The sequence below is a fragment of the Anolis carolinensis genome, chromosome 6 (assembly GCF_035594765.1).
Source record: "Anolis carolinensis isolate JA03-04 chromosome 6, rAnoCar3.1.pri, whole genome shotgun sequence".
In the NCBI taxonomy this organism is placed as follows: domain Eukaryota; kingdom Metazoa; phylum Chordata; class Lepidosauria; order Squamata; family Dactyloidae; genus Anolis; species Anolis carolinensis.
In genome coordinates, this window is record NC_085846.1 from 18447018 (window position 1) to 18474644 (window position 27627).

General features: G+C 41.0%; 2 protein-coding genes across 4 annotated transcripts in view; one reads left to right on the forward strand and one right to left on the reverse strand.

The window, feature by feature from the left end:
- On the reverse strand, positions 1-21289 carry cln3 (CLN3 lysosomal/endosomal transmembrane protein, battenin). 2 transcript variants are annotated; one of them, XM_062957689.1, is made up of 17 exons: positions 21165-21289; positions 16784-16864; positions 16489-16585; positions 16107-16191; positions 13500-13602; positions 11236-11289; positions 11062-11141; positions 10339-10424; positions 9788-9860; positions 8447-8590; positions 6889-7019; positions 6370-6425; positions 4385-4453; positions 4218-4273; positions 3791-3884; positions 2055-2195; positions 1-1356 (listed from the first exon to the last, which is right to left on the reverse strand). In XM_062957689.1, the coding sequence occupies exons 3-17, from the start codon at positions 16535-16537 to the stop codon at positions 1237-1239; spliced, it is 1341 nt and encodes a 446-aa protein (XP_062813759.1). In that variant the 5' UTR covers positions 16538-16585; positions 16784-16864; positions 21165-21289; the 3' UTR covers positions 1-1236. The 2 variants fall into 2 exon arrangements, with proteins under 2 accessions (XP_062813759.1, XP_008115726.2); XM_008117519.3 differs by lacking the exons at positions 16784-16864; positions 21165-21289 and having other exon boundaries at positions 16489-16742.
- The window catches only part of LOC103280018 (trichohyalin), a 9594-nt gene continuing 1518 nt past the window's right edge, over positions 19552-27627 (forward strand). Inside the window, exons 1-6 of one of the 2 annotated variants that reach the window (XM_062957687.1) lie at positions 19552-19686; positions 20631-20726; positions 20849-20973; positions 21117-21171; positions 21250-21367; positions 24325-27569. In XM_062957687.1, coding sequence (XP_062813757.1) covers positions 20682-20726; positions 20849-20973; positions 21117-21171; positions 21250-21367; positions 24325-27569 — 3588 coding nt within the window. In that variant the 5' untranslated portion in view covers positions 19552-19686; positions 20631-20681. Of the gene's footprint in view, positions 19687-20151; positions 20283-20630; positions 20727-20848; positions 20974-21116; positions 21172-21249; positions 21368-24324; positions 27570-27627 lie in introns of those variants that run through there. The other variant, XM_062957688.1, reaches the window with a different exon arrangement.

A 27627-nucleotide genomic window follows, 5' to 3' on the forward strand; every position in this document is an offset into this window, starting at 1 on the left:
TCTTTTGAAAAGCTAGTTTATTGATTGTGTTTAAGACAGAAATTGATCACAGTGTAAAACTACCATTTTTTCCTTCTTGAAATAGATACCTGTTGGACCCAAGCTCTTTTTCATGATTCCTGTTAAAAAGTCACCTATGAATATTGACTGTTTTTCCTCTTCTACAAAATCCAGTTATGTGAATAAACAGTAAGTACTATTATTTTTTGCACCTCTCTCAAAATTAAGAGAGTGCTCTGTGGTTTATAAGCGCAACATTAAAACATTTATCCTTCAAAAACCATGTAGCACAAACATCCATCCAGCTGGGGTCCTGCATGCTGTAATGAAGCTACTGACCCTTCAGAAAAAAATAATGGACAGTTATCTCCCCAAATCCCTATTACTCTTGAAGTTGTAGTCCAATTTCCTTGCAAAACTGTGCTCCCCAACATTAAAAGATGATTCTTGCTAAACACTTATCCAGAGTGGCCTGCAGCCTTGGGAATTGGTGGGAAGCTGTAGTTACTGGAGCTTTCCTGCATAAAATATTATTTCTTTCCCATTATTTTTGTATGAATTTCCACTATTAGCCACAACGTTCTAGACTCACTGCAAAATGTGTGGCTTTTTGGCCCCAAGAATCCATCTCCATTGTCTTAGTTCTGGAATTGTGTGTGGTTCCACAGATAATGTTTGGAATGAATGTTTTCAACTTATATTTGTTCCATCCTTACACTTCTGATTACCAGACCAATCAACTATTTCCCTTTCCCCCATCCTTTCTTTCAGTTGCTAGCCTGCTGGTCTTTCTTTCTATTCTTTATTTCAGACTTAAGATGCTAAAGTGGCAGCAACTTTTAGAAGTAGAACTGTAACATTCTTTTAATGTGCTAACACCAGCAGCAGCACACTGGGGTCCAAATCCCATTATATTGAGAGCAGAAGTGGAGGCATGAGCAGAAACGAGCTTTACAAAGTATGGCATTCTGAAACAGAAACCCCTGACATTTACCAGCACTGTTGGGCAGTCTGGAGGAGCCCTGAATTAAAACAAAATCCCTGATAATCAATTTGACCAAGAGTATAAACACTGAGGGCTGTACCCCACACAACCTCCTTTCCACTCCCTGTTCAGCCAGAGGAGGGCTATACAAAAAGTCTCATTTTTCCCCTTTTCAGTACTGGCTGATATACCACTCCGGAATGAAGCTCTTGTACATTGAGGCATCTGCTGGTCCCACTGGAAAGAAATCTTCAGGCGAGACGGCAGAAATAGTCATGGACCGGGATGGCAATGGCACCCGAAAGTGAGATACCCAATGTGTCTGCTACACAAGCCACTCCCATGGCAAACTCTCGATGTTCTGGCTGACTCTGCATTTAGAAGGGAAAGAGAGACCATATTACAGTCGCCCCTCCACATTTGCAGGTTGAACTTTTGCAATTTGATTATTCAAGGGTTTGATTACTACATGTTCTTTCTAGTAATCTCTAGGTGCTAGTCTATAATCAATATCTGCTGGAAGCTGACTTTAGAATTGTACTAGAAGACCTAAATATTCCTAGAGAGAACACCTCTCTAGGAATCTCTATGTCTTCCAGCACGCCTTTATGATCAACGTCCAAAGGAATTCCTAGAGATGTACTGTATTCTTCAAAGTAAAAAAAGGAAGTGTATTTTTATATGCTGTTTCTCACTTTCGGAGAGGGTCCTGTGCTTTAATTCTAGCAAGTAATTCTTTGCTGCAATAGTGACATTTCCTGACACCTCAGAGCAGTATGCAAATCATTGCATGGTTTTTGGTCCATAACACCGTGCTGACATCTCTATTGAGGGCTGCTCTCTTGCCAATGTCATGTCACTGGAAAAAAGTGCCAACTGACTGGAGCTTACTGTTAAGTCCCAAAATTCTATTGCTCACCTCATATTTCTTTCCTTTCAAGCAATGCATTAGAATTTTGGGGCTTCCCAGTAAGATCCACTCTACCTACTCAAATATTTGATTGAAGCCTGACCCTCACCAAAATTATGTTCATTCCATTACTTTTCTAGCTTTCCCCTATGGTCTTACCTCTGCACTGACAGAATGGAAGGTGTTCACATAACTAGCTCCTCCCAGCAATCCTTCATAGATGATTAGAACGAAAACCAAATAGATGCTTGGTAAAAACATATAGTTTACAGCAATCACAAGGAAGACCATGTTCAGGCACTGGGATGAAAAATAAAAGAGAGTTAGGATGATAAGACAGTAGCAGCTACATAGTGGTTTTAATAGTGGAAAAGGTGTGTGTGAGGGGGAGGACGAAGGTAGATGTAATACAAAGGTAAGAGGCCTCCAAGATGTCAACGTGAGCATTTTATTTATGTCCTGCCTTTCTCCCAGAATGGGATCAAAGACAGTTCACAACACAGATTAAAATATGTCTCAAAATCCTAAGAAAGACTGTTAAAACAATCAGTTATCTTATTAAAACACCACAAAAACAGTCTAAAAGTGCTTAAACCTATACCAATGAAAGTTGACCATAGAATCCTGATGGATGCCTGGAAAGAACATTTTTCTAGGCATCTTTAAATGCTTCTGAACCGTTCTATGGTATGCAAAGGTCTTTGCATATAACTGAAATCATGTTCAAAACTTATGGGTATGATGATGAGGTGACAAATTCTGTTTTAATTATGGTTGTTGAGGGAAGGATGTTGCTGAAAGCAAAGGTGGGTTGTAAAACTAAATAACGCTCTGGCCTCATGAGGAATCTCTTGGCAAACTGATCACATTTCCCTTCTGGTGCCCAGCCAGCATCACATTACATTCCATCAAATCCCTCCAAGATTTATATTGTTATCTGTTTACCTTAGCTGTGGGCAACATCTTTCCTCATATCCTTCAATGGCCTTCATTGTCACCTCATCACTATACCTACAAGTTTTACGTTTCTATTGCTATTCATGCGTACAGGCTGCTCACTCTTAGCTATAAAAGTCTGTTCCTAAGCACTTCACTCCATTAACCTGATGAAGTACATTTAAGTCTATGAAGATTTATGCTACCAACTTCTTTCACTCAGTTGGTCTCTGTTAGTCTCTGAAGGCATCATCAGCTGATACTGTTTAACTCCACAATCTATGGCTATTTGAGTTTCAAGCTGTTCTTAGTGGCACAAGAGCATGCTAGGACAAGTACCAGATCTATCCAGAAAGATAAACCACATTAAGTGTCTGATTATTGCTCATTTGTTTCATGAAGGCCAGACTATTTTTCCTTCAGTGCTCTTCCCTCTTAGGGTAATAATAATAAAATACTTTATTTATATTCTTCTCTGTCTCCCAGGGGGTACTCAGAGTGGATTACAGAAACATACATGGCAAACGTTCATTGCAGTTACACAATTAATAACAAGACAGTACCGAAACATGTAGGGAACATGTGACCTGCTATATAGATTACAACTCTTATCATTCTTCATTACTGCCTCTGCTGATCATAGGTGGTAAGAGCTGCAGTCCATCAAAAACAGGAAGGACACAAGTTCTCCATCCCTGAACTGTTGTTTAGAAACTAACACCTGGAAGCATAGGCATACCTTGAAAAGGGGAGCATAATTCAGTTATACAGTAGATGCTGAACCCAGATGCAAATACAAGCTGTAAAAGTAACAAAGCTCTCTGGGAGATTCTGGGTGTTGTAGTCCAAAAAAGGAACATTTCTAAATTCTGCCTCAAAATGGGAATGGAGGGCAATGTGACTGAAGCAGGCAAGAAAGAACCATTAACTGATTGTGCATCAGGGAGGGGAGGTTATACCTGCAGTGCTGCAAGGAGCCATATCTGTCGAATCCGTATACAGGCAGCCGAGGAACGTGAGATAAAGACTCCAGCCTGGTAGAGCATCTGGTACCTAATAGAGTTCAAGAAACCCAGGAGTTTTTTGGTTGACTTTCTGTTCTAGTCTGCAAACTAAGAGTGAATCAGAGGACACATCTACACTGTAGAATTAATGAAATTTGATGCTGTAATTCATGGCTCAATGCCATGAAACCCTGGGATTCGTAGTTTGGTGAAGCAACAGCACTCTCTGTCAGAGAAAAATTAAGACCTTGTGAAGATGCAGCTCCCAGGATTCCCTAACATTGAGCCATGACAGTTAAAGTTGTCAAAATGCATTAATTCTACAGTGTAAATGGATCCCAAGAAATCTACTTTATATGATTCCCCCATAACCCAAACTTACCAGCGATATTGTTGCGAGTGACTAAAAGGTGCTTTTCGGAAATACAGCAGTTCAAACTATGGAAGGGAAAGAAGGAAAGAGTTAAGAAGGGAAAGGTGAAATAAATGACTTTTATCCTGTCCTAAAAAAGTCCACCTTCATATTCTCCATGACCCTCTCACACTCACCAAGCCCTGGTTGATGAAGTATTCTGCAAAATACACAACAGCCAAAGGGATGAGGTATTTCAAGATACCCTGGAGGAGAGTAAATACTTGTCAGTGCATCCTGTAAAGGCCACATGCTTTCACATAAGCATAAGGCAATACAAAGAAAGGAATGAGCATTCACCCAATGCAATGCAATCTTTCTAAACAACACTGTTTATGACTATTTAACAAACAGCTTGTCTAAGAGATACTGGTTTTGGACATTTTACATCACAATGAGTGTTTGCTCCCATTCACCACCCTTTCTTCCCAAAGCTTTCAAACAGATGATGGATTTGTCTTGGGTCCCCAATATCCACAAACTCTAGGCGGAGCGGAAGCATTTTTGTTATTTTTTCCAGGGCCCTGAAAGTTCCTCAGACCCAGGAGAGGCTTTTAAAAAAAAAACAAAAAAAAAAACAGGAAATGATTTATTTTCCCTCCCTGCTTCAGTACACAAATAAAGTCAGACCTTCGCAATCATAAGGGTTGGGGCACAGGACTCCCGTGAAAGTGAAACACTGAATTTTAAAAAATGTTGTTTTGTTTTACTGGAGAGAATACCTTGCTGGGAATGTTTAGATTCTCAGCATGACTCTGGTCAACTCCCACTGAAAGCTACAGAACTGCACTGGAGGACCTAGCAATCCATATAACATTTTTATTGAATCCATGAATGATCAAATCCACAAAGTCACACCTGCAAATGTGGAGAACTGACTGTTCTACAAAGAAAGGAAGGATTTTCTCATGCAAAGCTATCAAGTACCGTATTTACTCAAGTCTAATGCACCATCAAATCTAATGTGCACCTTCATTTTCAAACCCCTAAAACAAAACAAAAGTATTTGCTGCCAAATGTAATGCGCAGTGGCAAAAAGTATACTTTGCTTTTGAGCAAAACGGCTCTTTCGAAAAATTGCGTTCTTGGATGCATCTGCATGGTATAATTAATGCAGTTCATCATCACCTGGACTGGAATAGCTCAATGCTACAGAATCCTAGGGCATTTCTTCTTTAAAAAGAAAAGTGTTAGAGCAACCAAGCTGCTAGTGACAGAAAAGAAAACCTTGGGCTGCATCTCTGCTGTAGAATGAATCCAATTTAATTGCCTTGGTTCGATGCTATGGAATTATGGAGACTGTAGTTTTACAAGGTCTTGAGCCTTCTCTGGCAAATAATGCTAATGCCTCACTAACCTACAAATCCCAGGATCCCAAAACATTGAGCTGTGACCATTACATTAGAGAAATAGGAGCTCCAGGTGATCCTGAAGCATCTTTCCCTTTCGCTTTGGCTCAGCACTAAGATTACTGTACTACATGAATCTAATTTTGCCAAGGTAATTTAGGTAAAAAAAGCTGAGCATTAGATACGAGTAAATAGGGTATTTATGCTAGAATCCTTTTTTTTTTTTACTGTAAAAGCACAAAACTCTGGCATGTGCATAGTACATTCGTCACTGAAAACTGCAGTCAGGTGTCTTCTTTTTGTGAGGAATGGAAAAACCTTTCAGATCAAACTTTCTGATATTTATTATTTTCTAGGTATTTAGAGACTGCATCTTGTGTTACACAACACTAAGAGCTGAAAAACTTCTAAAAAGTTGGCACATCTGAGAACAAGCTTTTGTCTCTGCGTCCTTTTCTAATAAGTGGTGTCCAATCTTGAATTCCTAGAATCCATTTGAAAGAATGATCAGTGGCTGTGTTAACTGGAAGCTCTGGGAACTGTAACCCAAAAGGTAATTATTCCAAGTTCTGGTCTCAACCACTGTTTCCTGCATTTAATTCACTCTAGTAGTTCTTGCACATTTTTTCTTAAAAATAATCCATTCAGCATAGGCTTCTACATATTTTGATATAGTCTACAATTTGAAGAATTTAAAATGTACATACCCCAATAAAATCTGTATTCTTTTCTCATGAAAATATACACGTATCCATTTTAATTAGAAGCCTTACCTTGACCACTTGCCCTTTTTCCTGCAAAGTGAGCTGAGGGGTTTGCGTTTCTGGAGCTGGAAAAAAAATTGACATGAGACAGAGCTAAAGAAACAAACTGATGAGAGCTGTGGAGAGTTTGCACACTGAGAAGCGCTCATAAATTTATATAAGGATTTACAATGCTGAGTAACTCCTCCTCTTGCTGGTATGAGCAGCAGCATTAGGAAAAACAAACAATGCAAAGACCATACCTTCTCAGGGATTGACATCTTAAAGATATGTATTTAATACATTTACTTGTATTTTAATCCTTCCACTATGTATTTTGTGGTGGTGTGTTTTAATGTATGTATTTTATGATAATGTATTTTAACTGTGTTGTGTCCCACCTCAACATGTGAAGAGAGGCGGGTAACAAATACAATTATTTATAGTTATTGTTGCTTTTGTAGAAGAGGTGCAAAAATGATCATGTTGGTCCATTTCAGCAAATGGGTTATTGTAGAAGCATTGTCCCATTTGCTTAGGATCGCTTACTGTTTTGGGGTGTATTGTTGCCCCCCAGAAGTGGTTGGTGGGTCACAGAAGACGACCGCAGGGATTTCTGTATAGAAGGACCCCAGCCGCAGCGGGGGGCCTGAGGAGGTGGAGCCAACAGGAAACAATAGCTATGGAGGAGAAATAAAAGGAGATTGTCAAGGATCCTAGATCCATTGTGGAATAATGTAACCTTCTATACTGCCCCTCAAATGGAAGTTGGCTTCTGCTTATCAAGGATGAGTTTTCTGTTGTTGCGATGAGACTTCAAATAATTTTATGATTTACGGTGAGGCAGGGCATTTTCTTGGGTAGATTTTCCCAGAAGGATTTGTTTTTGCCTTTCTCTGAGGCTGAGAGATTGTGACTTGCCCAAAGTGAGTTTTCGTGACTGAGCAGAAATTTGAACCCTGGTCTCCAGAATCATAGTCCAATGCTCAAATCACTAAACAGTGTTCCCTCACTTATTGCTGGGGTTAGGTTCCAGGACCACCCGCAATAAGTGAAAATCCGTGAAATAGGGGCACTGAGCTGCTGAACTTGCAGACCGAAAGGTCGCAGGTTTAAATCCTGGGAGTGAAGTGAGCGCCCGCTGTTAGCTCCAGCTTCTGCCAAACTAGCAGTTCGAAAACATGCCAATGTGAGTAGATCAATAGGGACCGCTCCGGCGGGAAGGAAACAGCACTCCATGCAGTCATGCCGGCCACATGACCTTGGAGGTGTCTATGGACATCGCCGGCTCTTCGGCTTAGAAATGGAGATGAGCACCAACCCCCAGACATGACTGGACTTAACGTCAGGGGAAACCTTTACTTTATTATTTTAGTAGTTATACACGATTTTAAGTCTTTATCAACCAATTGTGTATTGATAAATCGCCTCCTTCTCCTCCTGTTGCCACTTGGGCACATTTTATCTCCCTTTGGCTTCTCCTTCCTCCCTTCCTTAGGCTGTAAATTGTAATTTTTTATGATTTAGAATAGTATTTTAGAGTTTATTGAAAAACCGCGAAACAGCGAATCCGCAAAAAGTGAACCGCGAAGTAGTGAGGGAACACTGTACCATACTGGTGCTCCAAAGACAGGGGACTAGGGTTATTTCTGGCAGATCTGCTGCTATGAGGTAGTGAATTTGCTTGAGAATTCTTAATATCTCATAAACTACAAACTCCAGGATGCCATAGAATGCAGCCATGGCAGTTAAAGTGAAATCAAAATGCTGTAATTGTACACAGTGAAAGAGATCACAGTCAACTAGGACTCTCAGCTAAGGAGAAGGAAATACATCGTCCCCCAATTAAGTAGCCTCTTGGACAGGCATGAGCAAACTTTGGCTCTCCAGATGTTTTGGACTTCAACTCCCACAATTCCTAACAGCCTACTGGCTGTTAGGAATTGTGAGAGCTGAAGTCCAAAACACCTGGAGGGTCAAAGTTTGCCCATGCCTGCTCTTGGCTTTCCAGTTTGTTGGGGCGCTTCATGTTTTCCCAGCAGTTTATTTCCCTAGTAATTTCCACTTCCAATAGACTTTTCCCACATTTTCTGCTTCCCAACCTCACCTGGCCTGCATGATGACAGGAATAACTGTCATGACCAGGAGGGTGTGTTGAGGGCTCAGCCCTGCCTGTGTCAAGCCAAGGTAGGAAAGGGCACCTATCAAGCCAGCCCCGCCAGTTCCGGAGGACCAAGCAGAAACCACAGAACTAAAATTGGGAAGAAAGGAAACAAATGTGAATTATGATACTTTTCAATAGAAATTTCAATGTGATCACTTACAAGTTTGTCATAATTACATCTACAAACTTACACTACTTCAAATTTTGCAATAGTGAGGTACCTTATAAATATTTCAAGTAAGGCATCAGTTCTCAATCCCACCTTTCTCCTCAGATACCAGGCTAGCTAGGCACCTTTGGCTGTCACTTGAAATATGACATGTTTATATACAATATCAATTCTTCAAATGCAAATCAAATAGACAAATGAATTATATTGGATTCATATTTTGTCAAATCTAGAACAGACTTATCGAAATTAATGGGCCTAACTTCAGCCTCATTATTTTCAATAGTCATGTCAAAGTATGATTAAACTGAGAGCCAATCCCACATCTTTTTGAAAAGTTTTTTTAAAGTTGTGCAACTGACTTATGAATAGGACAGGGTGTTATGTTGGTGACAACATAGATACTACCCAATAGGAAGTGTTCATAACTACCTTATTCCAGAGTCAAACCAACTAAGCAGGAAACTATTGCAGAAATCATCTTTGGGAATGAAATGCCCAGCAAGGCTGCATAGAAGTAAACCCAATATCATTCTGTACAAGATTAAGGCCCCTTCCACACAACTGAATAAAATTCAACATTATCTGCTTTGAAATGGATTATATGGTGATGTGGACTCAGATAACCCAGTTCAAAGCAGGTATTGTGGGATTTTTGCCTTGATATTCTGGGACATATGGCTGTGTGGAAGGCCCTATGTCTGCCTTCTTCAAAATAAGGCACCCAAACTATGACAAATGTCATATGTCTTCAGTTAAGCATAAGGGCATGCAATAATAAGTTAAACTGACGAATCTTAAGAAAAAAGTTACTCAAATCTTAGGCACCTTCCACATAGCTGTATAAAATCCCACATTATCTGCTTTGAACTGGGTTATATGGCAGTGTGGACTCAGATAACCCAGTTCAAAGCAGATATTGTGGATTATCTGCCTTGATATTCTGTGTTATATGGCCAAGTGGAAGGGCCTTTAATTTTAGGCCCCATCAACACTGCCCTATAATGCAGTTTCACGATGCAGTTAAACTGCATTTTGAATCTGCAGTATATGGCAGTGTTGATGGGGCCTTGATCTTAATACCAAGATCTGCAACTACTCCACCCTTTTGTTACCTGTTGAAAAAAGATGTCAATGCCAAGAATGTTATTTCTCCCAAGCCAGATGAAATACTGGCCAGCACAACACCTGCAAAAAAAAAACAAAAAAAAAAAACAAAACAAAAAAACAGAGAAGCCATCACTAAGTGCAATTTGCGCACAGGTTACTGAGCTTTACCTGAACTAGGAATGCTGAGCCTTATGAATGCTGAGCCACTTAGGCTGGATCTACACTGCCATATAATCCAGATGATCAAAGCAGATAATCCACATTATCTGCTTTGAATTGTATTATATGAGTCTACACTGTCATTTAATCCAGTTCAAAGCAGATAACCTGGATTTTATATGGCAGTGCAGAAGGGGCCATAGTTTGGGTTCAACCCCAGATATATTTGAATCATGAGATGGGCAAGTATTGGAGCTTTTTCATAAAATCCACATTCCTCTACTTCCATTCAACCAAATTATTTCAGCCCTCCAGCTTCCAAGGAAATAAGGGGACAAAAGGATCCTATCCTGCCCTAACTGGAGGATTATCAGTTCCTTTTGAAGATTGTTTTTACCTGTCATGCTTTGTGCTGTGGTTCTTGAGAAGGCCACCAGTATGAAACTGCTCCAGGCTGTGATAACGCAGATTGCAACACGCAGCCTGTAAATTGAAAGCAAGCATTTAAATGAGAAACTGGACAGCATTAGAGCTGACCAGAAATCATCTTGCCTGCAGACCACATATAAAAATAACTCTCTTAGGACAGTTAATTCCCTTCCATTTCCTTCCTAACTTGCCTCTTAACAACCACCCCTGTAAATGTGGAATATAATTAAATGAGTGCAGCTCATCTTCCTTAAAGTTATGGAAACACAAACCAAGTTCTGTTATAGCCTTCCATAAAGTCAGGTAATACTAAAAAAATTTTAAAATATAAGAACAGTGTACAGCTGTTAACATACACAATATGGATTCACAGCTTGTGCCTTTCCTTTCAACTGTTGAAAAAGGAAACTATAACACCAAGGGCATGGACTTTCTTGCTTTGATTGATCAGTAAACTGCTTTATATAAAAATATTTCAAGAAATAACGAGGAAATGTTTTATGTTAACAAAAAGTCAATGTGTTTGTAGTGTAAGCTTAACTTTAGTTCTCTTCTCTATGGATTGTTGCATTTTTTTTGCCCAATTACAAATTCACTGCATATGTAAATAAAATCCTTTTGGTTACTTTCTTACATCTCCAGGGAGTACAGTCTCAACCCCTAGTATTTCGTATGAACTTTGCCAACTTACCCATATGGAAACAAGTGGATACAAAAAGGTGCACTGAATTTAATGAGAAGAGTTGGCAGAATATCAGCTAACAGCACAGCCTGTAGGGAGCGCCAAAGAGATGGGAGTGAATAATAATAGTTGGTGCCAAACTCTCAATCCCATCACCCCGCACCTTTTCTCCCATACACGTACCCCTGTCGAAACAGCATTACAGTCATACCGGGAATCATTAGCACTAGGAGGAGTCTGTGGAAAGAAGTGGACACAAGAACAAAATTTAGATAGAGGAGAAGAAATTCCAGTCTCTTACTACCAGCTACTTTTGAAATGATTTCCTTCACTCTGATCATACCCTCCAACATGTTACATAGGTAGTCAAGATGGACAAAATTATTAATGAGGAATGCACTGGTAGGGTGTTCTATAATAATTTGCTTTTGCCTGAACCAACTGAGATGTCCCATATGTTGGAAGTCAACCTCACACTGCCCAAGTTTGCAGTCCTCAATGAGGAACAATTCGTTAGCTTTACAATAGGCTGTGGGAATCCCTTCCCCCCAGGCTCCCAGTTGGAATGTATCTACAGTATTTGTTCTCTCTGGACTCTTCCAGACAGGCCCTATATCCCAGGATCTGATCCCAGGTTTTCTGCTTTAAACTGGATTATATGAGTCTGCACTGCCAGATAATCTGGCATAAAGAGAAAACCTGGAATCAGATCCTGGGATATAGGGCCTGTCTGGAAGGGCCCCCTTTCTCTCTTTCTGTTTCCATCCTGAGTGGTGGTGTAGAATGGATACTCTTCAGGTTGCATACCTGTGTTTAAGGGCCCTTCCACACAGCCATATAACCCAGTATATCAAGGCTGAAAATCCCACAATATCTGCTTTGAATTGAGTTATCTGAGTCCATACTGCCATATATTCCAGTTCAAAGTAGATAATGTGGGATTTTATTCAGCTGTGTGGAAGTGGCCCAAGACTTCTGCTGTTCATCTTTGCACTCAGACTCTCTCTACTCTGTATGTTTGAAGAGATGTAGTGTTTGGAGGTTTTTCTCTTGCTTTGGAACTTAGAAATTATGGAGTTATACAGAAGCTTATACCCAATTCTTTCCTATCAGGGAAGGTAGTTCTTATTTGTAAATATATATTTTTGGTAACTTTAAAGATTGAACTCTGCATCTTTGCCTGCTAAGCTCAAAATACTTTTGCAGCCACACAATACTTCACCTTTCCACTTGCTGTGAACTGACTGCCCAATTAAGTATCTTGTTTGTATTTTTTGGATGCTCTATTATTTTGGGATAATTCCCTAACACCATATTCCTCCCTTTCTTTTTTAAGTGCAAACTATCTTTGCATTTAGAGTTCAGTTTGCAGCAGTTGAATAAGTTGAAGACAAAGGGGTAAAAGAGTAAGGAGGAAAGAGATCAACTGTCAAACTGCTCTCAAGAAGGGTCTCCTAATGTTAAAATGAAATGTATGGGTTATTCTCACTACCAGGGTATCAAATAAACACAATTTATCCAATTAAGATATTGCTGGATTCTTTGGCACAAACACATACACCTTCTTGCCTCATTAATGTTCATATTTCAACTGTTGTGATTTAGCATTTGCCTTCTGAATGCACTCTGTGCTCCCATTCCCTACATACCATATTCCCCGTTCCTTTTCATTCACCTTCTTTCACATACTTCTGTATGGATTTTGCTTTCATTATTACTTTCTATTGCAGGATTAGTTGAGACAAGTTAATCCATGCTGGCTGGGGGATTTTGCAAGTAACATTCCAAAAGGCAGGTTTTCCAAGCTCTATAGCACTTACTTTATGTATACGATACAGGTACTTTATGTATACTTTATGTATAGCAGGTACTTTATGTATACTTTTATGTCCTTGGGTGTATCTACACTAATTAATACAGTTTAAGTGCTATGGCTCAATGGTAAGGAATCATGGGAGTTGTGGTTTCACAAGGTCTTTCACCTTCTCTGCCGAAGAGGGCTGGTTCCTCACCAAATCTCATTATCCCATAGCATCAAGCCACTGCAATAATTCTAAAGACTTTATATAACTACAACTCCCATGATTCCATAGCATTGAGCCATGGCAGTTAAAGTGGCATCAAACTGCATTATTTCTAGAGTATAGAATTGTTTCTTGCCCTGGCTTCCAGCTGACAAAGGACTCTTGTCACACCCTGGACTCTCCACAGATATATATTTACCTTCCTTGCCTAGTTTATCCATGCCTCACAACCTCTGAGGATGCCTGCCATAGATGTGGGAGAAACATCAGGAGAGAATACTTCTGGAACATGGCCACACAGCCCGAAAGACATACAACAACCCTGTGATCCTGGCCATGAAAGCCTTCGACAACACATTGTTTCTTGCCCTATTTTACGAACATAAAAACAGACACATATGTTCATCTACTCTGTATACTCACCGGTTTAGTCCCATTGCCGGCTGGAACCTTCTGATGGCTGAGAATATCATGGGCAGCACTCAGCATGACCACATAAGCAAAATTGTTGCAAAGTCCCAGTAACCTGTGAGATGAAGACAGGCTAGTTACAACAGTCGGAGGGGCATCTCAAGCGTCAAAGTGATCAGTATCATCATGGTGTCATTATTTACATTCACATACCTTATTTTTCTATAATAGAGCCCAAATGGGTACATGTGTGATTTTCAGTTCCTAAACAGTTTCCCATTGACTTTACTCAATCTATCAAGAACAGAAGTGGGAGTCACAAAGCACTTCAAAGTAAAAGGTAAAGGTTTCCCCTGATGTTAAGTCCAGTTGTGTCCAACTCTGGGGGTTGGTGCTCATCTCCATTTCTAAGCCGAAGAGCCGGCGTTGTCCTTAGACACCTCCAAGGTCATGTGGCCGGCATGACTGTATGGAGCACCGTTACCTTCCCGCTGGAGCAGTACCTATTGATCACATTGGCATGTTTTTGAACTGCTAGGTTGACAGAAGCTGGAGCTAACAGCGGGCGCTCACTCCGCTCCCTGGATTCGAACCTGTGACCTTTCGGTCTGCAAGTTCAGCAGCTCAACGCTTTAACACACTGCACCACCCATCAGCCCTAGCCAATTCTCATCAGCATTGTCAATAGTGAGGAATGCAGAGAGTTGGTGTCCAACGGCACATGGACACTTCCTCTCCCTGATCAAGAATATTTGGACTGAAGTTGGAAAACATCTGGCTCTTCAAATATTCTTGAACTGCTTTTGGAATTGTATCATGAATATCCAAAGGTTATTATTAAACTCTAACTTCTGTCAGCCATGGCTGACATGATGAAAGCTAGAGTCTAACAATACAGAAGGGCAGAGATTTCCACATTTTTCTGTATTAGATCTCCACAAGATGCCACATTCCCAATGCCATTTTCCCCTACATGGCAAGGGGTTGTACTGGATGGCCCTTGTGAACTCGCCCAACTCTTATGATTTTGTGAAACATAATATAATAATAATATTAAGCAGAATGTACAAGCTATGATTAGCAACAGGAGAGAAGGTATTCTCAGGCTAACAGGCTACATGCAGTATAAAGCAAATATTGGAGAAATGATGCCCCAGAGTACAAAAAGGGCAAACATGAGAAGATCAAGTTGTCATTTTTTCAGGAAACATTCCATTCCAATCAAATAACAAAAAATCCAGCACAGGTTGAGTATCCCTTTTTCAAAATGCATGAAAGAGTAGTGTTCTGTATATTGAGATTTTTGAGGAAGGTGTGATTTTGGAATACTTGCAAAAAAAAATCATGATTTTAGAAATGGAACCCCAAGTCTAATTGTGAAAATTCATTTATGTTTCATATACACCTTATACACAAAGCCTGATAGTAATTTTATACACACTATTTTAAACATGATCTCCAACAACTAGCTCGACCCTCAAAATTAGTAGGACTGGAAATAAACTTGAACAAAACGAAATGGATGAAAAATGAGCAGTGTGACCAGGGACACATCATTATAAATGGAGATGAAATTGAGGAAGTGACTGAATATGTATATCTTGGACAGCAAGTACAGTTGAATAATTGGCCAAATGGCAAAGGGACAAGAAGACACAATTTTAATTTAAACTGGATAGTGCTAACAGATGATAAGCTGCCAATAAAGGTCAGGGCAGATATCTTCAACACGACAGTTTTACCGGCAATGGTGGAGCAATGGGTTAGACCCTTGTGCCGGCTGGACTGCTGATTTGAAGGTTGAGTTGCTGACCTGAAGGTTACTGGTTTGAATCCATGAGATGGGATGAGCTCTCGTCTGTCAGCTCTAGCTTGTGATGACATGGGAGAAGCCTCCCAGCAGGATGGTAACACATCCGAGTGTCCCCTGGGCAACATCTCTGTAGACGGCCAATTCTCTCACAGCAGAAGTGACTTGCAATATGCTCTCAAGCTGCTTCAACACAATTTTTACAAACGGCAATGGTATACGCATCTGAAACGTGGGCAACAACAAAGTTAGAGGAGGAAAAACTGGTGGTGACTCAAAAAGCAATGGAAAGAAGGATGTGGTGTGACAATATAAAGTCAGCAATAAAGAGCTGTGTCAAAGAACCAGGGTTCACAACGTGGTCAATGAAATCTAGGAGGCAAAAAGAAGATGGACAGGGCATACAGGATGAACAAAAGACAATCGATGGACATGTCGACTAATGAACCGGATACCAAGAGACCACAAGCGGCCCTTGGGCAGACCTCGTATTCAGTCGGAGAAACCAATAGTTAAGCTATTCGGCCAGAAATGGAAAAGGAAAGCACAGGACTGTATATTTTGGCAGATGGTAGATCTACATGAAGCCAAAGGAGTGGATTGATGACAAATTGGATAGAATTTTAAATAATGTACGTGAATCGAAGTGTGTGTACAATGTTCCGCTAGAAAGCAAAGGTGTCACTATTTCAGCCAACCATATGGATAACTTTGAACAACCATAATGGATGTTCAACCTGTATCGTGTAACAATAATAATAATAAAAAAGCCTGGAATAGAAGTGGAAATCAAAGGAAAAGGATCTCACCAGAAGCCCAGGTTGTTCCTCCTCTGGCTGCAGACGTCTTGGGGGTCCCCAGGCTCCTCTGCAGGGGGCACATCTTCATCTTCCTCTGGATGATTTTGGGAAGAGCAAAGATAGAGTCAAATGATGCATCTACACTGCAGAATTAATGCAATTTGACACCAGTTTAACTGCCATGGCTCAATGCTATGGAATTATGGAAGTTGTAGTTTTACAAGGTATTTAGCTTTCTCTGCCGAAGAGGGTTGGTGCCCTACCAACTACAATTTTCTTGATTCCAGAGCATTGAGCTGTGGAATTGAAGTGGTTTCAAACTGCATTGATCCTACTGTGCAGATGCACTCAAAGTCAGAAGGGGATTTGGAAATAGTAGCAAAAGACTTACCATCAGAATCAGCAGAAATGCCTTGCCATCCAGCCCCAGGAGGCCCCATGGTAGACAGGAGCTGCCGATGGGGTGCCAGGTTGCCCACCTAGGTTTCCTGATTTATTTAATAAGAACGAGGATGAAAAGAAAAGAAAATCTCAGAGGCTTCACAGACACCTCTCTATATTCTTTACCTCCTCCCACTCCCCCAAGGGCTCTGTGCCTTTAAGAAGCAGCCCATCGCCAGCCAAGCAGGCAGCAACAAATGCAAAACACTTCCGCATTGAAAATGCAGATGCCATTCTGAGCCTACTTCCGGGTTGGACGCCACTTCCGGTTGCCAGTGCCCTCACTTGTGTGCCTCTGCAATCACACTCCTCCCAGAAACACAGAGCTGGAAAGGAGGGAAGGAAGGACAGATATGCTCAGAGAAATGCTGCATTGACACAGGCATGACATAGGTTGCTATGGCCCCTTATGTTACTCTCAGTTGACATGGTTACATTGAAAGATATTGAATCTCAGCAAACCTCGGAAATATTGGGTTACTGTGAGTTTCTTGGATTGTATGGCCATGTTCCAGAAGGATTCTCTCCTGCCGTTCCCCCACATCTATGGCAGGCATCCTCAGAGGGTGTGAGGTCTGTTGGAAACTAGGCAAGTGGGGTTTATATATCTGTGGAATGTCACTGAGGATGCCTGTCAGGGGGAAATGTCAGGTTTCGCCCAATGGCGAAGTGTGTTAAAGCACCAAGCTGCTGAACTTGCAGACTGAAAGGTCCCAGGTTCAAACCCCGGAAGCAGCATGAGCGGCTGCTGTTAGCTCTAGCTCTTGCCAACCTAGCAGTTCGAAAACATGCCAAGGTGAGTAGATCAATAGGTACCGCTCCGGCGGGAAGGTAACGGCGCTCCATGCAGTCATGCTGGCCACATAACCTTGGAGGTGTCTACGGACAACGCCGGCTCTTCGGTTTAGAAGTGGAGATGAGCCCAACCCCCAGAGTCAGAAATGATTGGACTTAACGTCAGAAAAACCTTTACCTACTTAAGTCTAGTCGTATCTGACTGGGGGTTGGTGCTCATCTCAATTTCTAAGCCGCAGAGCCCTTCCCACCAGAGCTGTACCTATTAATCTACTCACATTTGCATGTGTTTGTACTTCTAGGTTGACAGAAGCTGGGGCTAACAGTGGGAGCTCACCCCGCTCCCCGTATTCTAACCGCTGACCTTTCAGTCAGCAAGTTCAGCTGCTCAGCGGTTTAATCCACCGCGCCACCAGGGGCTCCATGCCTGTCATAGATGTGGGCAAAACATCAGAAGAGAATGCTTCCAGAAATGGCTATACAGCCCAGGAAACTCACAGCAACCCACTGTTTTTAAATTATTATTATTATTATTATTATTATTATTATTATTATTATTTTATTATTATGACACAGCAAACAAGATAGATATGCTGGATTTCATATCACAAAATCACAAGTCAAACACTTCCCAAGTGTCTAGGACTGTGTGATGTATTTTCGGATGATGCGCGCAGATTATTATTATTATTATTATATTTATACCCCGCTTTATCTCCATAAGGAGACTCAAAGCAGCTTAACATAAAAGCATTAGTATACAATTTAAAATATAAAAATACACAAACAATAAACCAGAATTAAATATAAACAGTATTAAAAATTCACAGTTAAAAAAGATTCAACCTATTATTCAATGTATATTCAAATGCCCCAGTCTCCCTCTATGTGCAGACTACAGTTGGTCCTGTATCCACAGACAACAAGTTAAATATGAGCCAATAATGTAATGCAGTAGTTCAAAAAAGCCAATGGGATTTTGGCCTGCATAAATAGGAGTATAGTGCCTAGATCCAGGAAAGTCATGCTGCCCCTCTATTCTGCCTTGGTCAGACCACCCCTGGAATCACACTGTGTCCAATTCTGGGCACTGCAATTGAAGGGAGATGTTGACAAACTGGAATGTGTCCAGAGAAAGGCAACTAAAATGATCAAGGGTCTGGAGAACAAGCCCCATGAGAAGCGGCTTAAAGAGCTGGGCATATTTAGCCTGCAAAAGAGAAGACTGAGAGGAGATATGATGAGGGTCATGTATAAATATGTGAGGGGAAGTCATAAGGAGGAGGGAGCAAGCTTGTTTTCTGCTGCCCTGCAGACTAGGACGCAGAACAATGGCTTCAAACTACAGGAAAGGAGATTCCACCTGAACATTAGGAAGAACTTCCTCACAGTGCGAGCTGTTCAGCAGTGGAACTCTCTGCCCTGGAGTGTGGTGGAAGCTCTTTCTTTGAAGACTTTTAAACAGAGTCTGGATGGCCATCTGTCAGTGGTGCTTTGAATGTGATTTTCCTGGTTCTTGGCAGAGGGTTGGACTGGACGGCACACGAGGTTTCTTCCAACTCAATGATTCTGTACTTATGGGCTCAACCATCCACTGTTTGGAAATATTTTTTAAAAAATATTTTGCCATGGTTTAAACAAGCCAAACTTTGTAAGCCGGCAACAGCAAACCATGATTATAGTTTGTGACTGGTCAAACCATGGCTTGTTCGAAGTGGATTTGTAAATCATAGCTTGCCAGATTTTTAACAAGATGTTGCATGGATTGTCATGACATGTGAACATGGGCTCAGCATTTATGGGGTGAGTCTTTCTGGCTCCAGACAATACAAACAAACACAGAATTTGGATTATTACCAGTGGAATTATGGCACATAATGATTCTTGAAACATACCTGTTCTCTTGTTTCATTACAAGAAGATAAGGCTAATATTTTCCTTTCATAATCACTGGATACTTTACAAAAACACAGAAATTATTGAATGGCGTGAAAGGTAATTTGGCATTACATATGATTATGTCTGCAGCTCTTAGCTTTTCTGAGGCAGGACATTTTAATAAATATTATTAATAAATGTATGCAAAACTACCTAATACAGTTACCTGTAAACCATATTTTATTTCTCTACTGTGTCAAGCCTGACACATCAGTCTACATCAGAATTTTCCAAACTGTGTATTGTGACACATTAATGTGCTGGCTGCAATGTGTACATGTGTCATGTGATGCAATGAGAAATGTATTTTTTTTTACAGTATTTATACCCCACTCAGAGTGGCTTACAAAACACATATACGGCAAACATTCAATGCCGATTATATAATTAACAAGGACAGACAAAACAGGCAGAGGTAAAGGCAGTTTTCCTCATCTTATTTCCAGCATCTTGGAGGCTGTGCTCAACTCCAGCCACCGTGTGTGTGTGTGTGTGTGTGTGTGTGTGTGTGTGTGTGTGATATTGCTCCATCTTCCATGCCGGGGAGCTTCCTCTTGATTGATTTCCTTAAGGACACCTTTATAACCTCCCTGCTAAAAGTGGTACCTATTTATCTACTCGCATTTCTACTTTTGACCTGCTAGGAGGGCAGGTGAGCTGGGGCTAACAGTGGGTGCTTACCTTGACCCGGGCTCGAACTTCCAACCTATTGATCGGCAGAATTTGTTTTCTGCAGCACAGTGGTTTAGCCTGCTGTGCTAAGCCCAGCCCGTTTAAATATAAATGATATATGTATGTAGTTTCATCATACATGTCATTATTACAATTCAAGTACATGTCTATGTCTCTTATAAGGGGTTGGTTTAACCTCTGGTTTTCTAGTAAAACTGAATTACTGTGTCCTGAAATGAGGAATGTCTAAAAAGGTGTGCCACCAACATGAAATGTTTGGAAAGCTCTGGTACAGGTCCTTCTGCTGAACCGGATGAGATCAGTTAAAACTTAGCACAGGTTAGCATAGGGTTGTGGGTGCTTGGTTTCTCTGAAAGAAAGACATTACATAAAACAGGTTTGGAGAGACTGCGGGGCAAGGGATTGATAGGATTTTGATATCTGCAAAAAAGAGGAACACAACCTTTCCCCCCCTCTCCAAAACGGTTTTGCACTCCCCTGGTTTGAAGCTGGTTTAGTCCATCGTTGATGCTGATGCATTGTCCGACCACATCTTGTTTCCGTCAAACTTTGTGGTGTCTTGCTGTTGATATGGCTCTTGTCATTGTGTAAAGCCAGAATGAACGCTGGCAATGACTGTGAGGTGGATGTGGTCAAAAACATTGACGACGTTACTTCCCTCCCCAGGGAGAAAAGGGGAAGCTGTTTGGTGTCTTTTCTGCTTGACCCAGATGCCCAATGGAGTATCTTCAACGGCTGCTGGGGACCCTGCAACAGGCTGTGGTTAGCAACACCCCCCACCCCATCAATCAGGATTGAGTGCCATCCATGGTTCATCCTGAGAGGGTCTGGTGTGCTAGTTCCCACAACTATTAACTATTTCTGTTTCTCTACCCTGTCCTCAGAATTTTGTTTCCTCCTTTACTTCATACCTCCTTGGAGATGAAGCTCACCCAGGAGCCGGAGAGACAGAAAATACAAGGGAGACAAGCTGCCACCAGAACTGTGAAGTTAAGACAACACACTATGGGTAAAGAAAGGATCTTATGCCAGGGAGTTATTTATAATGGGATTCTTTCTTCTCACTCTAAGGGGGTGGGGAACATCTGGAGTGGAATAATCTCTGCCTATGGTCTGAGTCACCTTTTCCTCTCTTCCATCTCCTATCTGTAGAGATGTTCTTCCAGGAGGATATCTGGAAGCCGTAGAAAGACCACTCACCACAGAGGTAGGCATTGGAGGGTTGAAGGTAAGAAAGACCCATCTATGCTCCAGCTTTTTTTCCACTAAGAATTGTCTTTTTCAGGTGTCCTCACCCCATCATGAGATCCAGGAAAGGGAAGAAGCTCAAACAACAGTGGTTGTTTCTGGACTGTCAGAACAACGCTGCAAATATGAGAAAGAGTCTCAGCAGGAGCTCTCAGGTGATGGGAAGTTCTAGAATGCATCACAGTCATATTGTGGGGAGTGATGGATAATTCCATGGGGTTTGAGTTCCTAGCTAGTTTGTTTCAAAACAGACCCCCCTGTTATTATGTATTTATTTCTTTAAATATTTGTATTCTACTCTTTATTGTGGTGTTTTCGGGAAGGATATGAATTGCAATATAAGCATTTTAAAACAATTCCAGATTAGAACAATCAAATAAGTTACCGTATATACGCGAGTATAAGCCGACCCGAATATAAGCCGAGGCATCTAATTTTACCACAAAAAAACTGGGAAAACATTTACTCCAGTATAAGCCAAGGGTGGTAAATTTCAGAAATAAAAATAGATACCAATAAAATTACATGGAGGCATCAGTTGGTTAAATGTTTTTGAATATTTACTTAAAGCTCAAATTTAAGATAAGACTGTCCCACTCTAATCAAATCATTATTCTCATCTTCTTCAATGTAAATGTGCTTATGTATCCTTTGAATAATAATAGAGTAAAATAATACATGTAATAATAATAATAATAAATACAGGAAAATAATACAAGTAATAATAAATAGAGTAAAATAATAAATGCAATAATAATAATTAGATCAGAGTGAAATAATAAATGTAATAATAATAATAAAAATAAAATAAAATAAATGTAATAGTAGCAACAATAATAGAGATAAATAATAAATGTAATAATACCAATAATGATAGAGAAAAATAATAAATGTACCAAATATTCTCGAGTATAAGCTGACCCAAATATAAGCCAACCAGGACCCTCACCCGAGTATAAGCGGAGGGGGGCTTTTTCAGTCTTAAAAAAAGGGCTGAAAAACTAGGCTTATGCTCGAGTATATACAGTAAAAAGTATAAACACATATATCAAAGCCAACTCTGAATATTCCTTGTCTAAGAAAACCCTATGAAATTCATTTGGTCATCTTAAGACGACTGGTGACTTATAGGCACACAAACATGATAACAAGTTCATAGAGCTTAAAAGATTACAACAGTGTAAAACTATGTGTTTGTAATTAAAAAGTATATCACCCCAAAAATTGTTTTGATTTGGTGGTGCCAGAAATAAATTAACATTGGTGTTGTCTATCCACTGAGAGGAAGGCATTCTGTAGTTAGGCTGACCGTGGCTAAGAAAGTTCTTTTTCTTGTCATGCCGCACTGAATTGTCGCACACAAGTATAGTGTGTATAGGGAAAGGCGCTCTTTATCAGCTAGGCTCCCTTCCTGATTTTTTGAAGGAAAACCCAAGTATGAATGAAGCTAAATAAATACAGGACACTTCGGACATAAGTCTCTGTGGAACCAGGGACTGTGGTATCCATAGGCCTAAGGAGCTGAATTTAGTTTGCAGTCCAATCATGAATTTAGTTTGCAGTCCAAATGTTCCCCTTCCGTGAGCAATCTCCGGTTCTGAAGTGTGTGTAAAGTTGCTGTGCTTGTTCAGCTGTGAGTATAGGTTACTCCACAGTGCCGTCTTTGTTATTCACATATTCTGAGATTAATTCCTGCCATGTGAATAAGATTTTGGGGCTGACACTTGATGATGCATGACTCAGTTTAAGTTCTGCAGAACCATGGTTCATGTTGAAGGAAAATGTATATATATTCACACAGTACAGGGTGCGGGTGTGCTTGTTTGTGTGATTGTTGACTTTTCTGTGCTGCTGCTTTTAATGATAATCTGCAAACTTTAGATAGTTTTGTGTGGTTTCAGTCTTTCTAGTTCTGTTATGATTTTTATCTCTTTACTAGTTCTGTTCTGTTATTTTTATCTGTAAACTTGTTAACATTTTGTTTCAGTTTGATAGCTACCTTGATCTTTTAAGGAAAGGAGAGATATAAATGTTTTAAAATAAGTAAATACCTACATTTACTTGAGTATAATGCACTATCGAATCTAATGCACACCTCAATTTTCAAAACCCTGCTGAATGTAATGTGCTCTGGCAAAAAGTGCCTTTTTTTTCATTTAGAACACCAAAGCTTCCACCAGAGAAAAAGAAAACCTTGGGATGTATCTATGATGTAGTAAAATGGACCCACTTTAATTGCCTTGATTCGATGCTATGGAGTCATGGGAGCTATAATTTTACAATAACTTGAGCCTTCTCTGCCAAACAATGCTGATGCCGCACCAAACTACAAATCCCAGAATTTCATAGCATTAAATCATAGTAATTAAATTAGAGGCGATAGCCCTCAAATAGGAGCCCCAAGTGCTCTTGAAACAGCTTTCCCTTTTGCTTTAGCTCAGCACTAAGGTTACTGTATTACACAACTCTAATGAGCACCTTAATTTTGGCAAGATAATTTAGTCCAAAAAAGTGAACATTAGATTCAAGTAAATAGGGACATTTGTTTCATAAAGAGGAAAGAAAGCTGTTTTGTGAGGAGGTGAGGAGAGTTATATCATTATGACTTGGATGGTGGTGTCACAAGGAAGCTGCAAACCACACCAGGTGACACTATCATATAGGGTGACACTAAAATTATTGTATATGTTTGTGCAGTATTTTGGCAGGAGTTTATTAACTTTTATATAAATATATCCCTGTGGTTAGACTATTTTTCATAAGCTCAGTCTACATGTATTGTATTAATATACCTGCAAGACTGAAACTCTGGGCTGATTTACTTTTTGGATCTTCTAATGCACATTCACGCTGGTCAGAGATGTCATCATTAGTGTATTCCAATTATGTTTTGAATCATGTAGTTTTGTCTACCACAAGCATACATTGTTGTTTTTGTTGTTGCTGGGGTTTTTTAAATAGTCATTGATTTTGTGAGAAATATTGGTAATTTAGCTGCAAGAGGAGGTCCATGAGGATGACACCAACACTAGCGATGCTGCAATGCTCAAATGAAAAGAGTGTGGTGGTGGGGGAGAGATCTATTATATTTGTCCCTCTGTTTCTCTTACAGACTTCTGTCAGCTCCAAGCTGGTGCCACTCAGGAAAACCTCACAGCAATTGTGACTGGGGTTAAGCAGAAGAAAGACCTGGAGGGACTCCTTGAATGGGAGTCAAAAAGAACCAGCTTAGAGGAGGCATCTCAACAAGAGGTGCAAGAAAAGGTGATAGATAACAAATGGGAACCAATCTGGCCACTGGATGGAAGCAAAGAGCATGAAGAAAGTGAGACAGGAGGGATCAAGGTGGTTCAGGACAAGCAGCTGCCGAAAGCTTCATGGACCCAGGAGGAACCTCAGGAAGGAGTGTCCAATGGGGCACAGTTTTTAGGGGAGCAGCAAAGAGGACTAGAACAGATAGCATGGGCTGAAGGATTTCAGCATGGAGAGTGGAAGGACACAACCAAGGTGACAAATGAGCAGCAGTTGGAAGCTGAGAAACTGGAAGAAATAGAAGCTAAAGAGAACCAAAAAGAGGAAACAAAAAAGGTAGCAGTGGAAGAAGAAATTTTGGGATCAACACTCAGTGAGGCAGAGAATGAGAAAAGCCAAGAGGAGGTGCTAGAAGAAGAAGAGGGAGGAAAAAGTTATCAGAGGGAATTAGAAGAGATAGGAGGAATTATAGCAGGTTTGGAAAGGGAGTTGGAAGAAACTTTATGGAATGAAGAGTTTCAGCAAGGAGCACCAGACCGGACTCAGCTAGAGGAGGTAACAATATTTCAACAAGGGGCACTGGAGGAAGTGAACCAAATAGCAGAGTACCACCAGCAACTGAAATCTGCAAAGGAAGAAGCAGAGGCAGATGAGGATCAGAACTGGGAGCCAGATAGCATGGCAGTGGAAGAAGGAATCCAGGAAGCAAATGTGGATGAGTCAGAGAGTGAGAGAAACCAGGAAGAAGTGCTAGAAAAGGAAGGAAATATGGGGAAAAGCCATCAGTGGGAGCCAAAAGGGGAAGTAGAAGAGGAAAGAGAAATGAACAAGAGGCAAGAAAGGGATGGGGGAGAGACTTTGTGGAACAAAGTAGTTGTACAAGGGGCACCAGATTTGGAACAGTTTTTGGAGGAACAGCAGGTAGTGCTAGGGAGTACAACATCATTTGTGGAATGTCAGCATTGGAAGTTGGAAGAGGCAGACAAAATGGCAGAGAGTCAGTGCTTGAAAGGTGAAAAGAAACATGGAAAAGTAGAAGCGGAAAAGGAGGTTGAGGAAAAGGAGAATGTGGTCGAAAGGAAAGAAGGAGGTCATGAAGGACCAAGTGGAGAAGAGACTGGAGAAGGCCAGCAGAAGGTGCTAGAAGAAGAGAGAAGTCATCAGTGGGAGTCAAAAGAGGAAGCACAAGAAACAATAGTGGTTCTGGAGAAAGAGCTAGAGGGCATTTGGAGGAACAAAGAGGTTCAGCAGGGAACACTAGATTGGAACCTGCTTGTTACAAAACAGCAAAGTGAGCTGGTTCAGACGATGGGATGCTTTGGAGGGTTGCAACATGCAATGGAGGAAGAAGTGGATAAAATTATTGAAAGCCAGCAGTTAGGACTTGCAAAAATAGAGGAAGGAGAAGTAAAAGGAGAGGAAAATGAGCAACGGGAGCCCAATAGCATGGCAGTAGAAGAAGTAATTATGGAATGTATGCTGGATAAGTCAGAGGCAGTGAGTGGCCAAGAGGAGATGCTTGAAGAGAAAGAAGAGAAGGGAAGAAACCATCAGTGGGAACCAAAAGGGGAAGTAGGAGAGGATAGAGGGACAAATGAAACGAAGCAGGAAAGTGAGCTGGAGCAGACTTTGTGTAACAAGGAGGTTCTGCAAAGGTCACCAGGCTGGGATCAGTTTGTAGAGGAACAGTGGACAAGGCTAGAGGGGACAGCAGCATCTGTGGAATTTCAGACTGGGGAATTGGAAGAGGCAGACAAAATGGCAGAGAGTCAGTGCTTGGAAGGTGAATTACATGGAGAAGCAGAAGTGGAAAAAGATGTTGAGGAAAAGAAGCTTGTGACAGATACAGTAGAAGGGAAAGAAGAAGTTCACAAAGGAATGCCAAGTTGGGAAGAGACTGGAGGAGACCCGCAGAAGCTGATAGAAGAAGTAGAGAGACGCTCTCAGTGGGAGTCAAAGGAAGAAGCAGAAGATTCAGGAGAAACGACAGTGGCTCTGGAAAGGGAGCCGGTAGAGAGTTTGTTTAACAACAAGGTTCCACAAATATCACTGGACTCGGAACAACTTGTAGAGGAACAGCGGGTAGGACTAGAGAGGACAGCACCATCTGTGGCATCACAGTGTGGGAAGCTAGAAGAGACAGAAAAAACTGTAGAGAAACAGTGTTTGGAAGTGGAGAGGGATCATGTAAAAGAAGTAGAAGTGGCTGAAGAATGGAAAGGAATGGTAGATATAGTAGCAGGAAAAGAAGAAGAAATTCAGAAAGCAATACCAAGTGGGGAAGAGATTGAAGTTGACCAGCAGGCGGACATAGAAATGGAAGAAGAGATGGAGAGAAGTTGTCAGTGGGAATCAAAAGAAGAAGTAGAAGAGGTAGAAAAAAACTCAGAGGATCAGGAGAGGGAGCTAGAAGGAACTTGGAGAAGCAAGGAGACTCAGCAAGATGCACCAGAGAGAACCCAATATGTTATAGAAGAGAAGGAGCTGGCAAAAATGCTAGTATGGACTGGAGGACTTCAGCATGGGCTGATGGATCTCGTGGCAGAGGTTGAGCAGTTGGAGGTTGAGCAGGAAGAGGTAAAGGCAGGTAAATGCAGCCAGCAGGATTTGTCCACAGTGAAAGAAATTCAAGAAGGAGTGCTAGATGAGGCAAAGACCGGGAAAGATCATGAAGAGGACTCAAAAGGAAATCAAGATGTGAGAACTGATCAGTGGGAACTTAGGGAAACTGCTATGAATTTCCAAGAACGGTATGGGGAGACAAAGGAAATATCAGATAACAGCAAAGATCAGCAGGGAAAACTGCCAGAGGCAGAAGAGAATGAAGGGGACCAGCAGAAAGAACCTGTGAAAAATGAGGCACATGCTACTGGGGAAGAACATGAGGAGCACATAGGAAGAGTACTGGAGAAAGACAAAGAGGAAGAGTCAATGAAGCTGGCAGAAACTTGGTGTCTTGACAAAGAAGTACCAGCCAAGATTACAGGGGACCAATGGAGACAGCTAGAAGAAAAGCAGAAGAGCTTGCAGCAGCAGGGATCCTTGTTACCTAGTGTCTCCGCTGAAAGAGCTCCACTCCCTGAGCCCCAATCCTTCCAGGCTGAGGTAAGCATAATAATAAAAAAGAAAGTGGAATATATGTGGAGACAGAACATGGCCATTA